This window comes from Rhamphochromis sp. 'chilingali', assembly GCF_963969265.1.
Source record: "Rhamphochromis sp. 'chilingali' genome assembly, chromosome: 3".
Classification (NCBI taxonomy): Eukaryota; Metazoa; Chordata; class Actinopteri; order Cichliformes; family Cichlidae; genus Rhamphochromis; species Rhamphochromis sp. 'chilingali'.
The window spans coordinates 6,050,834-6,067,476 of NC_137931.1; the positions used below are offsets into that span (position 1 = coordinate 6,050,834).

General features: G+C 41.6%; 2 protein-coding genes across 3 annotated transcripts in view; both read left to right on the forward strand.

The window, feature by feature from the left end:
- Positions 1 to 10,784: 10,784 nt before the first annotated feature.
- LOC308393985 (uncharacterized protein) lies at positions 10,785 to 13,247 on the forward strand. The gene is made up of 2 exons (XM_080878066.1): positions 10,785 to 11,938; positions 12,120 to 13,247. The coding sequence occupies exons 1-2, from the start codon at positions 11,189 to 11,191 to the stop codon at positions 12,762 to 12,764; spliced, it is 1,395 nt and encodes a 464-aa protein (XP_080734192.1). The 5' UTR covers positions 10,785 to 11,188; the 3' UTR covers positions 12,765 to 13,247.
- Positions 13,248 to 13,370: 123 nt separating this feature from the next.
- creb3l1 (cAMP responsive element binding protein 3-like 1) overlaps positions 13,371 to 16,643 on the forward strand; it is a 39,529-nt gene continuing 36,256 nt past the window's right edge. For both annotated transcript variants that reach the window (XM_080877954.1, XM_080877955.1), the window contains exon 1: positions 13,371 to 13,723. In XM_080877954.1, the coding sequence (XP_080734080.1) occupies positions 13,613 to 13,723 (111 nt within the window). In that variant the 5' untranslated portion in view covers positions 13,371 to 13,612. The remainder of the gene's footprint in view (positions 13,724 to 16,643) is intronic.

Here is a 16,643-nt window from a genome sequence, read left to right on the forward strand (position 1 = left end):
ATATATACAGTGGGGCAAAAAAGTATTTAGTCAGCCACCGATTGTGCAAGTTCCCCCACTTAAAATGATGACAGAGGTCAGTAATTTGCACCAGAGGTACACTTCAACTGTGAGAGACAGAATGTGAAAAAAAAATCCATGAATCCACATGGTAGGATTTGTAAAGAATTTATTGGTAAATCAGGGTGGAAAATAAGTATTTGGTCAATAACAAAAATACAACTCAATACTTTGTAACATAACCTTTGTTGGCAACAACAGAGGTCAAACGTTTACTATAGGTCTTTACCAGGTTTGCACACACAGTAGCTGGTATTTTGGCCCATTCCTCCATGCAGATCTTCTCGAGAGCAGTGATGTTTTGGGGCTGTCGCCGAGCAACACGGACTTTCAACTCCCGCCACAGATTTTCTATGGGGTTGAGGTCTGGAGACTGGCTAGGCCACTCCAGGACTTTCAAATGCTTCTTACGGAGCCACTCCTTTGTTGCCCGGGCGGTGTGTTTTGGATCATTGTCATGTTGGAAGACCCAACCTCGTTTCATCTTCAAAGTTCTCACTGATGGAAGGAGGTTTTGGCTCAAAATCTCACGATACATGGCCCCATTCATTCTGTCCTTAACACGGATCAGTCGTCCTGTCCCCTTGGCAGAAAAACAGCCCCATAGCATGATGTTTCCACCCCCATGCTTCACAGTAGGTATGGTGTTCTTGGGATGCAACTCAGTATTCTTCTTCCTCCAAACACGACGAGTTGAGTTTATACCAAAAAGTTCTACTTTGGTTTCATCTGACCACATGACATTCTCCCAATCCTCTGCTGTATCATCCATGTGCTCTCTGGCAAACTTCAGACGGGCCTGGACATGCACTGGCTTCAGCAGCGGAACACGTCTGGCACTGCGGGATTTGATTCCCTGCCATTGTAGTGTGTTACTGATGGTGACCTTTGTTACTTTGGTCCCAGCTCTCTGCAGGTCATTCACCAGGTCCCCCCGTGTGGTTCTGGGATCTTTGCTCACCGTTCTCATGATCATTTTGACCCCACGGGATGAGATCTTGCGTGGAGCCCCAGATCGAGGGAGATTATCAGTGGTCTTGTATGTCTTCCATTTTCTGATGATTGCTCCCACAGTTGATTTTTTCACACCAAGCTGCTTGCCTATTGTAGATTCACTCTTCCCAGTCTGGTGCAGGTCTACAATACTTTTCCTGGTGTCCTTCGAAAGCTCTTTGGTCTTGGCCATGGCGGAGTTTGGAGTCTGACTGTTTGAGGCTGTGGACAGGTGTCTTTTATACAGATGATGGGTTCAAACAGGTGCCATTCATACAGGTAACGAGTGGGGGACAGAAAAGCTTCTTACAGAAGACGTTACAGGTCTGTGAGAGCCAGAGATTTTCCTTGTTTGAGGTGAGCAAATACTTATTTTCCACCCTGATTTACGAATGAATTCTTTACAAATCCTACCATGTGGATTCATGGATTTTTTTTTTTCACATTCTGTCTCTCACAGTTGAAGTGTACCTCTGGTGCAAATTACTGACCTCTGTCATCATTTTAAGTGGGGGAACTTGCACAATCGGTGGCTGACTAAATACTTTTTTGCCCCACTGTATATATATATATATATATATATATATGTATATATATATATATATATATATATATATATATATATATATATATATATATATATATATATATATATACACACTCAACAAAAATATAAACGCAACACCTTTGTTACTGCTCCCATTCCCCATGGGATGGACGTAGAGACCTAAAATTCATTCCAGATACACAATATAACCATCCCTCCCAAACAGTGGTCACAAATCAGTCCAAATGTGTGGTAGTGGGCACATCTGCCATATTGAGATAATCCATCCCACCTCACAGGTGTGCCACATCAGGATGCTGATCTGACATCATGAGTAGTGCACAGGTGTACCTCAGACTGCCCACAACAAAAGGCCACCCTGGAATGTGCAGTTTTTTGCGCTATTGGGGGTCTGGGGACCCAGAACCGGTCAGTATCTGGTGTGACCACCATTTGCCTCATGCAGTGCAACACATCGTCGCATGGAGTCTATCAGATTGTCAATTGTGGCCTGTGGAATGTTGGTCCACTCCACTTCAATGGCTGTGCGAGGTTGTTGGATATTCGTGGGAACTGGTACACGCTGTCGTATACGCCGGTCAAGCACATCCCGAACATGCTCAATGGGTGACATGTCCGGTGAGTATGCTGGCCATGCAAGAACTGGGACATTCTCAGCTGCCATCTGCCCTGAACAATGTGAACCATGATTCATCCGTGAAGCGCACACCTCTCCAACGTGCCAGACGCCATCGAATGTGAGCATTTGCCCACACAAGTCTGTTACGGCGACGAGCTGGAGTCAGGTCAAGACCCCGATGAGGACGACGGGCATGCAGTTGAGCGTCCCTGAGACGGTTTCTGACAGTTTGTGCAGAAATTGTTTGGTTGTGCAAACCAATTGTTCCAGCAGCTGTCTGGGTGGCTGGTCTCAGACGATCTTGGAGGTGAACCTGCTGGATGTGGAGGTCCTGGGCTGGTGTGGTTACACGAGGTCTGCGGTTGTGAGGCCGGTTGGATGTGCTGCCATATTCTCTGAAACGCCTGTGGAGACGGCTTATGGTTGAGAAATGAACATTCAATGCACGGGCGACAGATCTGGTTGACATTCCTGCTGTCAGCATGCCAGTTGCACGCTCCCTCATTGCTTGTGGCATCTGTGGCATTTTGCTGTGAGACAAAACTGCACATTCCAGGGTGGCCTTTTGTTGTGGGCAGTCTGAGGTACACCTGTGCACTACTCATGATGTCAGATCAGCATCCTGATGTGGCACACCTGTGAGGTGGGATGGATTATCTCAATATAGCAGATGTGCCCACTACCACACATTTGGACTGATTTGTGACCACTGTTTGGGAGGGATGGTTATATTGTGTATCTGGGATGAATTTTAGGTCTCTACGTCCATCCCATGGGGAATGGGAGCAGTAACAAAGGTGTTGCGTTTATATTTTTGTTGAGTGTATATATACACTCTTGCAAAAATATCTACATTGTGCAGTTTTAATCAACTTATTGTCTTCTTCTTTGGCCCATTGCTCCATTATTACTGCAACAAGAGCATTAAAACTCCACCTGTGGTCAAAACCTCCCACAATATAGCTTCAATTGTTAAATTGGTATTTGTAGGTTTAAAAGGGCCCTGCTCGAGTAAACGAAAGGTCACCACAGTTATATAACACCAGTGTGTGTGTGTGAGAGAGAAAAACAGAGACACCTTGTACCTTGGGGTGGGACACCATCCGTAAAGTGATATGTGGAAGGAGAAAAGAAGAATGAGAAGGGATAAGGAAGGGGAGCAGAGAGGGAAGAAATGATAGCTAAGGAAAAAAGCAGGAAAAAAGGAAAACCAGAGTCAGGTGAAAGAAGCCTGGAGAGTAAGAGATCATTACATAACAAACTATTGTTTGAAATGGAACATAAAACAAACACAGAAATACCTGATGATAATCAGTGTGGTCCATTCTGAAGAGCACATGTCTCTTAACCTCCACCACACCCTTTGCAATGACCTCAATATGAACAATACATCACGTTTAAACACTGTCCTAAATCTGTGCTGATAATCCTCAGGGCCCCATGAAGTTCTGGTGAGTTATCATTTTCATGAAGGACAAATCCTCATTTGGGTTCAAAAACAATCCAAACAACACTGGAAATGTACTAAATTGCTGACCTGTTATATTCAGCTTTCGCTTTCTATCAATTATAAAGGCTGATGCGTATAAGGCAGTAGTCACTGCGTGGATAGGGGCCAAATCTGACTTGAGGTCTGGGGAGTGTACCCTCAAAAAACATTGTATTGTATTATAGTGCTCTGTTTGTTTGCAGTTTCAATGGCAGATTTTGTTTCAGATTGGTATGGGATTTTTGAATGCTGCAGTCTTAAATATGATCAATCTATCAAATTAATGGGCTGCATACCACAGGTCTTTAAACGTGTCAGTATTCCATTCCAGTGATCCATTACTTAGAAAAACATCACTTGACCCAGTTGTTTTAGGTAATTATAGGTCAATCTCCAAATTTCCTTTAATCTCAAAAAGTCTTAAGAGAGTCAGAAGAGGGATGGTTTATTTGAAGAGTTTCAGCTGGAATTCAGAGCACATCACAGTTCAGAAACAGCTTTAGTGAAGGTTACAAATGATCTTCTTATGGCCCCTGGCTGTGGACTCATCTATGTGCTTGTCCTGCTTGACCTCAGCACAGCACTCAGTACTGTTGACCATAACAGTTTATTAAAGACATTAGAGCATGCTGTAGAAATTGAAGGTATTTAACAGACTTATGACACGCTACGGTTAATTATGGCGTTCCACAGGGTTCTGTGCCGGGACCAATTCTATTTACGCTATACATGCTTCCCTTAGGCAGTATCAATAGAAGGCATAGTATACATTTTCACTGCTATGCAGATGATACCCAGCTTTATCTAACCATTAAGCCAGATAACACACATCAATTAGTTAAACTGCAAGAATTTCTTAAAGACATAAAGACTTGTTAACCTCTAATTTTCTGCTTCTAAATTCAGATAAAACTGAGGTTATTGTACTCAGGCCTAAAAGTCTTAGAACCATGGTGTGTAACCCAATGCTTACTCTGGATGACATTACTTTGGCCCTCAGTAATACTGTGGGGAATCTTGGAGTCGTTTATGACCAGGATATGTCCTTCAATGCACATATTAAACAAACGTGTAGCACTGCTTTCTTGCATTTGGACAATACCTCTAAAATTAGAAACATCCTGTCACAGAGAGATGCTAAAAACTAGTTCATGCATTTATGGGCTACTGAAATTTATTATTATAAGGTTGTCCTAAAAACAACCATCACAATCCATACAATAGCTGTAGAGACATCACACACAAAAACACTTTCACTAACGTCGGTCGGCTTTATTGTTATGCCAATTTAAAAGGCGTTTTGAGATATTTTTAGGTGAATCTAAATCATGGATGACCAAGCAGTCCATAGGGCATTTAACCATAACAACTACTACTACTACTACTGGTACTAATCCTACAAAACAGATGACATGCTGGGTTCACTTACAGTTTTTTCTGATTACTTAAGCCCTTTTTTTGCAACTATTGGCTAATTTTGCAAAACTCTTCACACAAATAAGAAAACCTGTCACCCAATCATCAAAACATTGTAGTTCTCTTGCAAAAGCAAACACAGCTGGATTACAGTTTTTTCTGAATGCTTAAACCCTAACTGTGATTCCTGTAGCACAATCTCTAAAACTATTCAGACTTATAGCAAAACCACTCACTGAGTTTGCAAAACTAAAAGCACAAAAACTGCTTTGCACTCAGTTTGCAATTTTGTAACACACACTTTGCAAAACTGTAGGCACAATTCACTGCACAACACTCAATTACCAAATTTCCAACACACTCCTAGCAAAAGTATACACATGTATGGCTATCATTAACACTAATTTGCCAACTGTCTGGCACACTTTCACATGTCAAAACTTTCTTAGATAATTCGTTCACTTTGCAATCAGCCTAAGCACTATAATACAGGTAAGCTGTGTGTGCGGAGTACAATGGAGCGAGCAGAAAGAGTGAGAAGTAGAGGAGGCCGAGGAAGAGGACGTGGAGGTGAAGAAGTAGGATGAAGAGGACGACAAGGACAAGGAGGAGCAAGAGGAAGACGAGGAGGGGGGAGAGGAAGATGAGGAGGGGGGAGAGGAAGGGTAGGAAGAGTAAGAAATAGAATTGCTGATGACATCAGAGCTACAATAGTGGACCATGTCATCAACCGTGGAATGACCCTGAGGGTAGCTGGCCAACGGGTCCAGCCTAACTCGAGCCGCTACACTGTAGCAAGTACCATAAGGACATCTTGAAATGAGAATCGGTGAGTACAGTCACTTTGCACAAAGATTTGTAGCACTGCCATATGCCAATGAGAAACACACCAATACCATTGATGTAAAAATACTGAAATTGTTACTTTACAGAATTGCTAGATGACCAGATGCTGGGGGCAGAGGAAGCATGTTCACTGCAGACCAAGTAACCCATATAGTCATTATGGCGGTTGCAAATAATCCTATACTTGGAAATAAACACTTGTGTTTGTTTTGATGTGTTTGAATAAACACCAGTACTTGAAGTTTGGATCCCTCTATGCTTATGGATCTATGACAGAAGTATGAGCTCAAACTGACATAGCCTACCTTGTGCACAGGGAAAGCAAAAGCCAGATGTGTTTTATATTCATACCATCAGTGTGCAGTTGGCGCATTGTGTGCTTAGTAGATGATGGCTTGTGTGTACTGTTTGATACGGAAACACCATTTTTACGAAGGTGTGAAGAGTTAATCTAGCTGTGTTCGCTTTTGCAAGAGAACTACAATGTTTTGATTATTGGGTGACAGGTTTTCTTATTTGTGTGAAGAGTTTTGCAAAATTAGCCAATAGTTACAAAAAATGTGCTTAAGCAATCAGAAAAAACTGTAACTCTTCACACCTTTGTAAAAATGGTGTTTCCGTATCAAACAGTACACACAAGCCATCATCTACTAAGCACACAATGCGCCAACTGCACACTGATGGTATGAATACAAAACACATCTGGCGTTTGCTTTCCCTGTGCACAAGGTAGGCTATGTCAGTTTGAGCTCATACTTCTGTCATAGATCCATAAGCATAGAGGGATCCAAACTTCAAGTACTGGTGTTTATTCAAACACATCAAAACAAACACAAGTGTTTATTTCCAAGTATAGGATTATTTGCAATCGCCATAATGACTATATGGGTTACGTGGTCTGCAGTGAACATGCTTCCTCTGCCCCCTCCTCGTCTTCCTCTTGCTCCTCCTTGTCCTTGTCGTCCTCTTCATCCTACTTCTTCACCTCCACGTCCTCTTCCTCGGCCTCCTCTACTTCTCACTCTTTCTGCTCCCTCCATTGTACTCCGCACACACAGCGTACCTGTATTATAGTGCTTGGGCTGATTGCAAAGTGAACGAATTATCTAAGAAAGTTTTCACATGTGAAAGTGTGCCAGACAGTTGGCAAATTAGTGTTAATGATAGCCATACATGTGTATACTTTTGCCAGGAGTGTGTTGGAAATGTGGAAATTGAGTGTTGTGCAGTGAATTGTGCCTACAGTCTTGCAAAGTGTGTGTTACGAAATTGCAAACTGAGTGCAAAGCAGTTTTTGTGCTTTTAGTTTTGCAAACTCAGTGAGTGGTTTTGCTATAAGTCTGAATAGTTTTAGGAATTGTGCTACAGGAATCACAGTTTGGGTTTAGGCATTCGGAAAAAACTGTAAAATCTAGCCAGATCGTGGGACAGGTCGGAGTTGCAGCACACACACATTGTGCACCTCTGAAACAATGAACAGGGTTTCTCTTGCCATGCTGTATTTCAATCTGTGTCTTAGAGGAGAAACAATCTGGGACAGAATGAGAGGGATGAAATGAGACAGGCGAGCCTGAGCAATCATGGTGGAGTGAAGAGAAATATCTGTTTCATTCCCACTTTGTGTGTGTGTGTGTGTGTGTGTGTGTGTGTGTGTGTGTGTGTGTGTGTGTGTGTGTGTGTGTGTGTGTGTGTGTGAGATAGCCGCAGGGAGTATCTTGAGGTGTCAAAACAGTCTTCAAAACAGTCACTTGTCTTTTTCCCAGTTTCATCTCCACAAAAATACACATTCTGAAAGATAGGCCTGAATCTCTGCATGTATTTCATGCTCAAAGATGTCTGCAGGTGGATCATATACTGTGTGTGCTGTTTGTTTATTGATACTGAAGCTGCGTATATTCACAGAACTTTCATGGATCTTAAAATAAGTGCATAATAACTCAGTTAGATGTAAATTGGGTAATATTACAGATTCTATTTAGTGAAAAGGATTTCACTTACTCTAGCTGGCCCTCTGGATCAGCCTGTTCAGTCTCTTCCTGTCCCCAGCAGAGATGCTGCCACCCCAGCAGACCACACTGTAAAATATAGCTGAGGCCACCACAAAATCATAGCAGATCGTCAGGAGTGGGCCCTTCACTCCAAAAGACCTGGGTCTCCGCAGCAGGTACAGCTTGCTCTGCCCTTTTCTGTAGCAGGCATCTGAATTATGAGTCCAGTCCAATTTATTGTTCAGATAAACAGGTACCTGTAGCTGTCCACAGCCTCAGTGTCCATACCTTGAATGTTTAGTGGTTGCAGTGGAGGATGTTTGTGCCTGCGGAAGTCTACCACCAGCTCCTTGGTTTTACTAGTGTTGATCTGGAGGTAGTTCTGCTGGCACCAGTCCACAAAGTCATGGGTAAGTTCTCTGTACTCCTTGTCGTCCCCATCAGTGATGAGGCCGACTATTGCAGAGTCACCAGAGAACTATATATATATATATATGTATATATATGTATATATATATATTAGAGATGGACCGATCCGATATTACGTATCGGTATCGGTCCGATACTGACCTAAATTACTGGATCGGATATCGGAGAAAAATAAAAAATGTAATCCGATCCATTAAATATCACGAAAGCACCTCACAAAACTTGCAACACGCCGTAACTCACCTCAGAACGTTAGCACGTCGGAGCAGTATGCATCACGTGATAGAGCGGCTGTGGCATGCAGGACCTGTCGATGGTCTGGATAGCATTTGGAGCTTCGCTAGCAACCCGGCATTTCATCTCCGACAAAGTTATCCCGAGAGAAGTAAAGCAAGTGTGTAAGTCCATCTCTGAATGTTTGTAAAGCATTCCTGCGTTAAGCTTAACAAACGATATATGGAGCGACTGCCTCTTCTTGCTGCTACTTCAATCATGAAACTGCTTAACGATCAGCTGATCGGCTTTTCTGTCGCTAGTCCGTGTCTCTAGTTTGCTTTTGGCTCACTTTGCACCAGAAAGAGGAAACCAGCGGCTGAACAACAGCAGCACGTTTAAGCTTGATCAGCTGTTGTTAGAATGTATTTAATATTACTTTCTACTCGAGGATCTTTTTCTACGTAGCTGACGCTGGTAACTGTTAGTAGTTTTGTTTTTTGTTTTGTGTATTTTATGTTCAATATAGGTATTTGTTGTGCCTGAAAATGAATAAATAAATGAATGAATGAATGAATGAAACTGTGCAGGGGCGGATCTAGCAAAGTTTAGCCAGGGGGGCTGATAGGGCATTAACAGGGAAAAGGGGGCACAAAGACATACTTTTCTTTCTTATTCTCATTTAAAATGTCTAGCTTTTAATAAATAATTATCTGACACCCAAAGTTTTAATTTGATGTAAAATGAATAGAAGTCAATTACTGTATATAGTGACTATTAAGTCTAATATATATACCCTAGTAAGCTATAGTACTTTTTCCTTTGGGAAGGTACCATCTGTGCAGTCTGCAATTTTGTTGAAGAAAGATGTTGAATCTATTTAATATTTCTTGAAAAATAATTGATTTCTGTGCATTTTTTTTCACACTGCATCAAATTAAGGTTGATTACGTCGATTAAGCATCATGAGGTGGAGCGTGAGGGGTGGTTCCCTATTTTTTATTTATTTATTTTTGTTGTTGCTGGGAGTTGGAACCCTATTAGTTAGGTTGCTTAATATTTATGCTAAGTACTCTTTAAAATACCAGAATAGGGAGGATGGTGTAGGTTTAAGTTTATTAGATTGATCAGTATTGCTGAACTATGAAATATTTTTTTTTGCATACAGGTATAACAGAATAGCTTTAGTGTAGTTGTTGTTTTAAACTTGAGTATGAACTTATACAAAATGCAGCAAGATATTTAAAAAACAGTTTTGTTGATTAAAAAACACTATATCGGATTCATATCGGTATCGGCAGATATCCAAATTTATGATATCGGTATCGGTATCGGACATAAAAAAGTGGTATCGTGCCATCTCTAATATATATATATATATATATATATATATATATATATATATATATATATATATATATATATATATATATATATATATATATGTATGTATATATATATATATATATATATATATATATATATATATATATATATATGTATATATATATATATATACATATATATATATCATCAGCAACATCAGGAAGAAGGAACACGAGAAGCTCGAGAAATACCAAAGCCTCAGAGAAGAGCTCGAGAGGATGTGGAGGGTGAAGGTAATGGTGGTCCCCGTGGTAATCGGAGCACTAGGTGCGGTGACTCCCAAGCTAGGCGAGTGGCTCCAGCAGATCCCGGGAATAACATCGGAGATCTCTGTCCAGAAGAGCGCAGTCCTGGGAACAGCTAAGATACTGCGCAGGACCCTCAAGCTCCCAGGACCCGAGCTTGAAGGATAAACCGCCCACAGGGGCGTGCTGGGTGTTGTTATATATATATATATATATATATATATATATATATATATATATATATATATATATATATATATATATATATATATATATATATATATATATATATATATATATATATTTTTGTGTGTGTGTGTGTACTTAATTACTGTGGTGTAGTATGTATGGCAACTGAGGAGGTCTTTATCAGTAGTAAAACTTTCACATTTTCTGCAGCCATCCAGTGGGCCAGATTGGAGTCTGTGTTGGGCCACTTCTGGACCCCAGACCTTATGTTTGACACCCCAGATCTAAAGCCCTAAATGGGTCGCGTAGTCTTCTTCTTTTCTTCCTTTTTGTTACAGTTTTTGCCCGTTGCTTGAACACTATAAACCCATGCTCAGACTAAAGTAACACAACGTGAAGCTTTTGTTACCATACCTCAAACACATGTACCCATACCTTAAACAAAAGCGCTGCTTTGCACCCCAGTACCAATTATGCAACACTCCTACTCCTTTATGCAACACACCTACCCCTTTATGCAACACACATGGTCCTGCATGCTACACTCTATTTCATACATAAGACACTTCGCTCACAAAATGAAATGTCAGGGTGCCATTCGGAAAACACATGTATCCAAAATACAAAACACATGGGGTAATTGCAACCACTCAAATACACACCTGAAGGCACGTACTTGCAAAACCGAACACCAATTAGCCAACTACAAAAAGCCCTCAGCGTAGCCATTTCAAGAACTTCGCAAGCATGGATGGAGGGAGAGCAAGAGGAAGAGGAAGAGGTAGAGGAGGAGGAGGAAGAGGAGGAGGAGGCCGAAGAGGCCATGCACGGACCCATATTTCTGATGAAATAAGAGCAACTTTGGTGGACCATGTCATCAACCATGGCCTGACTATGAGGGAAGCTGGGCAGAGAGTCCACCCACATCTAAGCCGCTTCACAGTGGCATCTATAATACGAACATTCCGACTAGAAAACAGGTATGTCTTCACCTCCATACCTTCTGCTCTACTCAGATGGTTCCATAGCACTGTTCTACAGTATATCACATTACCATATCAAGTGTACGGGGTGCTAATGCTCCTTTTGCAGCCAAAGTGGCTGATTCCTCATATTGAAGTACAGTGTTGTACAGTGGATGACACAGTACGTACAGTAAAGTACTGTATGAAAAATAAGCAAACCGATGACAATATGTGGTTGTATTCCTCCAGAATGACCCGAAGACCTTCTGGGGGAGGACGGCAACGCCTGTTCACACAACAGCAGGAACTTGCCGTTGTGGACCTAGTGAGGGCAGACAATGCCATCCGTCTCCACCAGCTACGACGGAAAATACTTGCAGACAGGCGAGTGTTCAGCAACATAGACCATGTGAGCATCACCACCATCAGACGCATCTTGGGTAAACACAGCATCACCATGAAGCAGCTCTACAGAGTCCCATTCGAGAGGAACAGTGACAGGGTCAAAGGACTTCGAGCTGAATATGTACGGGTACGTGTAACTGTCCCTTACATTTACAATAGAGTATTGGTGAAGTCCAGTAGCAGCTGAATATGTACCATATCAGTACCACATGGATCTATTCTGAGAGCTACACAGGTACCTGTGTGATGGGGTGAGGGTGCTGTATGTGTAGCACTGTAGTACAGTGACATGTTCCCCTTTTTTTCAGAGGATCATGGCCATGGATGGAGCTGCACAGCCTCATGAATACATTTTCATTGATGAAGCTGGATTCGACCTGAGCAAAACAAGACGACGGGGTCGTAATGTAATTGGCCAAAGGGCAGTTGTGCACGTCCCAGGGCAGCGCGGGGGAAACATCACATTATGTGCCGCCATATGCCTTCGAGGACTTCTGCACCATCATGCAATGCTAGGTCCATACAATAGCCAACACATACTCACATTTCTAGATGCTCTCCATAACATAGTTGTACAGAACAGACCAGATCAGCCCAGGTTTGTGGTGATATGGGATAATGTCAGTTTCCATCGGGCTGCTCTGGTCCAGGCCTGGTTCACCGACCACAATCAATTTGAAGTGGTATACTTGCCCCCTTACTCACCATTTTTAAACCCTATTGAGGAATTTTTTTCGGCTTGGAGATGGCGAGTATATGACCGCCAACCACATGCCCGCATGCCTCTTCTGCAGGCAATGGAACAGGCCTGCGGCGACATTGAGGTGACAGCGATCCATGGATGGTTTCGGCATGCAAGAGGGTATTTTCCCCGGTGCCTAGCGGGAGAGGACATAGCTTGCGATGTTGATGAGGTCCTGTGGCCAGACCCCGACAGACGGCGGGATCCATGAGCCCACTTATGCACACTTGTCATGGTTTTTTGTGTTTACAGTATAGTGTTTTTTCTATTGCAGTATTATTGTGTTGTGGTTTTTTTTTTTTTTTTGCTTCATCTGAATTCATGGTACTGCGATGTACACTATTGAGTAGGTCTATTTGCGTTTTTGGTTGTTTGGAAATGTGTCTCCTGTAAATGTGCCTTCTGAATAAACAATGGAAATCAAGGACTGCAGTGTTTTATGTAAAGAAGACTAGTGTGTTCCCCCTGATCTGTAAGTGTTTGCATATGATGCAAGTATGTGTCATTTTGTCAACAGAGTTACATTTTGACAGAGGAATGTTAGGTTTTGACAGCAGAGTTTAGGTTTTGGGAGTGGAGTTTCATTTTGGCACAGATGTGTATGGTATATTTCCCAGTGTTGTGTCGTGTTTACTTGTGTTTAGAGTTTTGGCACAATGAGCGACGTTTTGCCAAATGTGTTCAAGCAACGGGCAAAAACTGTAATGAGCGAATAACAGACTACAACTTTGTTTTGTGGGCGCGTTCTTTTTTTTTTTTTGGACGTCACGTGGGCGGGGCTTCTCTGAATATTCATCAGCGAGTGGCTGAGGCGGCGCACGCGAGGAGAGAGCTGGAAGAAGCGCCGACGTCTCAGCGACACGCAACTCGAGGAGGATGTGAAAATTTGACATTTGTCAGCGCTGAACAGTGAGAGAGAGAGAGAGCAGCAGCAGCTGGAGTCACACACAGGCGGCGCGAGGCCGTGTGAAAACAAACTGCCCGCTTTTTAATGGTCTGACTTAAAGACGCGCACAGCTGTCCATCCGTCCGGTGAGCTGCAGACAGACGCAGGCAGTCATGATGGACTCTATCTTAGACAGTTTAACAGCGGAGAAACTCTATCCGTCCGGAGGGACCAACCTGTTGGACCTGGAGGAACTCAGCGACGGAGATTTTCTCACTAATGTGGTGAGGCTTTTTTTTTTATTACATTTTTATCACCGCAAACTCTTAGTGCTCTTTCTCTTTCTATCTTTTTTTTTCTTGCCATCTACGTTAAAATCAAACGCACCTACACTGCCTGTTCCGCCCGGAGCCGGACCTCAGGAGGGCGGTGTAGCTGTTAGATCCTGACAGACATCCGGGGCTCGTAACCTGTGCTCATAACCCCATGTGTGTACGTGTGTAGGGGTGTGTGTGTGTGTGTTTAATTGTGTAAACTAATGTGTTTACGAGATCGGGAACACACACAGGCTGGGGTGTTACTGGTTAACTTGCGTGTGTGTGTGTTCAGCTGGCAGATGTTGCAGCATTCACCAGCACACCTGACTATTAATTTAGTTTGTGTGAGTGTGTCAGTGTACTAGCTCTTTCACTACAATCTCAAGTGTTTTTATTTCATTAAATCTGAATCATTTTATAAAGAAAAAAGAAAATAGTCTTTAATCCCTCCTTTATTGTAATCTACCTAATTATTGTATTTATCTCTTGATGGCTTCATCCGATTTCCAATCTGTCTTTTTATGCAACCTTGTGGAGTCATCAGTGATAACCCTAACCCCAATTCTGTGCTATCACTATATTTTTTACTTGTATTGTTATTTTATTTATTTAATTTTTTGGCAATCTTTCTGATTTAAAAAAAAAAAACCCCAAACAAACATTTTTTGCTTCTCAGAAACATGGGGTTAGGATTGGGGCTGGTCATCATCACTCATGGCGACTTAAACCCCCGCACACCTGCGAGTCCAACGGCACCTGTTTCCCTCGGTGCTCTGAGCACATCCCCATCCTTGCAGAGACACCTCGTCTGTCACTATTACAAACAACAGGATGTGGCTGTGTAGAATCATGGTTGTTCATCAGTAGCACCAACAGTAGATTTCTTGATATAGCAAAAGTGCTGCAACAGCAAGCCAGGATTTGATAAAGAATCAAGGGTTCAAATTGCTCCATGAATAGTGAGTCATTGTTATGTGGAGATTGTCTGTTTAACGCTGGCAGCCGAGCTCGTGTTTCTGGTTCTCCACTTTTTTTTTTAGCCACACTGTTGAATGTAAACACAGTCAGAGTTAATAGTGATGAGAGGATCGATAAAAGCCTGTGAGCATGGCGGGACGCGTTCATCCTCGCCAAGTACAGTGAATGTGCGCCGTGCTCCAGAGAGTTCCTGCACCCTTCTCTTTAGGGACTTAATTGCTGCAAACCACAGAGGGCAGACTCTGTTAAGAGCAGCATCTTTTGTCTTTGTTTCCCTTCATTCGCTCACTCTTTTTCCACTTTGTGTCATCCCCACTTTTCTTTTTTTAAACGCCACAGGTTTTTTAGGCAGACCTCTATTCTAGTCGGTGAGTCAGCCGAGCAGTCTGCTCGTGGTTTAAAACCCCACAACACTGTTCTAAATAAAGTAGTCCACTCTGCTGTGAAGCCACTAGGCTGGGCTGCACCACAGAGGACATGGGAAAGGATGGCTGATTAACTGAAATTTCAGTCTCTCTCAAGTCTGCAGCATGAGCTGAGAGTTCTGCATGCCGTTGGTTCATTTTTCCTTTTATTTATTTATTTTTTTTCAGGTGTATATAACTCTATTACTTTTCTGTAATAAATGAGTTCTTATTTAAACCCACAGTAATGTGCTTTTTTTGTTGTTGTTGTTGTTTTTTTTTTTGCTTTCCTACTAACCATAGTAGGAAATTGCATATTTACTCCTTTTTGGCTCCATTTTAGTCTCAACCAACTTAGTTGCAGTTAACAAGTCTTTCATGTTACTTGTTGTCTTTTTATTCTCATTTAAAATAAAAATTACAATTCTTCTATGTTTATGTACAGAATTGTTTGAGATTGTGGTTTGTGCAGAGATGAGCAGAGAACTCTGTTATATATATATATATATATATATATATATATATATATATATATATATATATATATATATATATATATATATATATATATATATATATATATATTTAAGTGGCATTTATTACCACAATGGACAAGTTTTTAATAATGTGTTAAAAGCTGGAAGGCTCACTGCTTGGATGCAGGGAGACCTCAGCTCTTTGGTTTTTAATAGGCTGTGCACTGTGGTCCAGTCCAGCAGGGGTTTAAACATTTTTTGTTCTGCTTTTTATTTACCTTTTTACAGTATATAGCTTTTCATAGCCAGTGGGTACAAGAAATAGGTGTGGGCAGCAAGACAAAACAAAAATCAATTGTCAGCTAATGGGACAATTTACTGCAAATTACTGCCCGTGAAATGAATTTGCCGGGCCTGACAAAGAGCAGAGTGCGACCAAATATGAGCACAGACGTGGAGTTTTATTGATTTATCATTTTGAACTCATATAATGTGATCGTGACGCAAGCAAATTCCTCAAATTTCCAAACATAAGGTGTTTGTACAAGAAACCCTCCTCAGCTCTTCGTCTGATGACTACTGAATAATAACAAGAAAGAAAAATTAAGACACACGTAAGCATTAAGCGCGAATCACTTTAAAAACACAAGAGGCACGGTTAAACGGGAGTGTCCTTCGGCTACTGTTAAACCTTTACAGATGCTTTGATCATGCGTAGAGAGCACCAAATTACCACCTGCCAGCAACTCATAAATGTTCTCCTTAATCCTAAAGGAAATGAGATTGGAGGCACAGCTAATTATTTTCTCAGAATGGATTAATGTGCCTTTTATTTTATTTCGTAGTCATATGACCCACAGCTACATAGCAGGGGTAACGAAGTTGTAACTATGGCAACAACAATGCAGCCTGTTAACAACTTCAAGTATGAATAAAGAGAAGTAAAGCCATTGAAGTTTTTTTTTTTTTTTTTACTATGTCTGCTTAATAAAATAAAAATGATTGATTAATTTTTAAAATCTTTTGCTT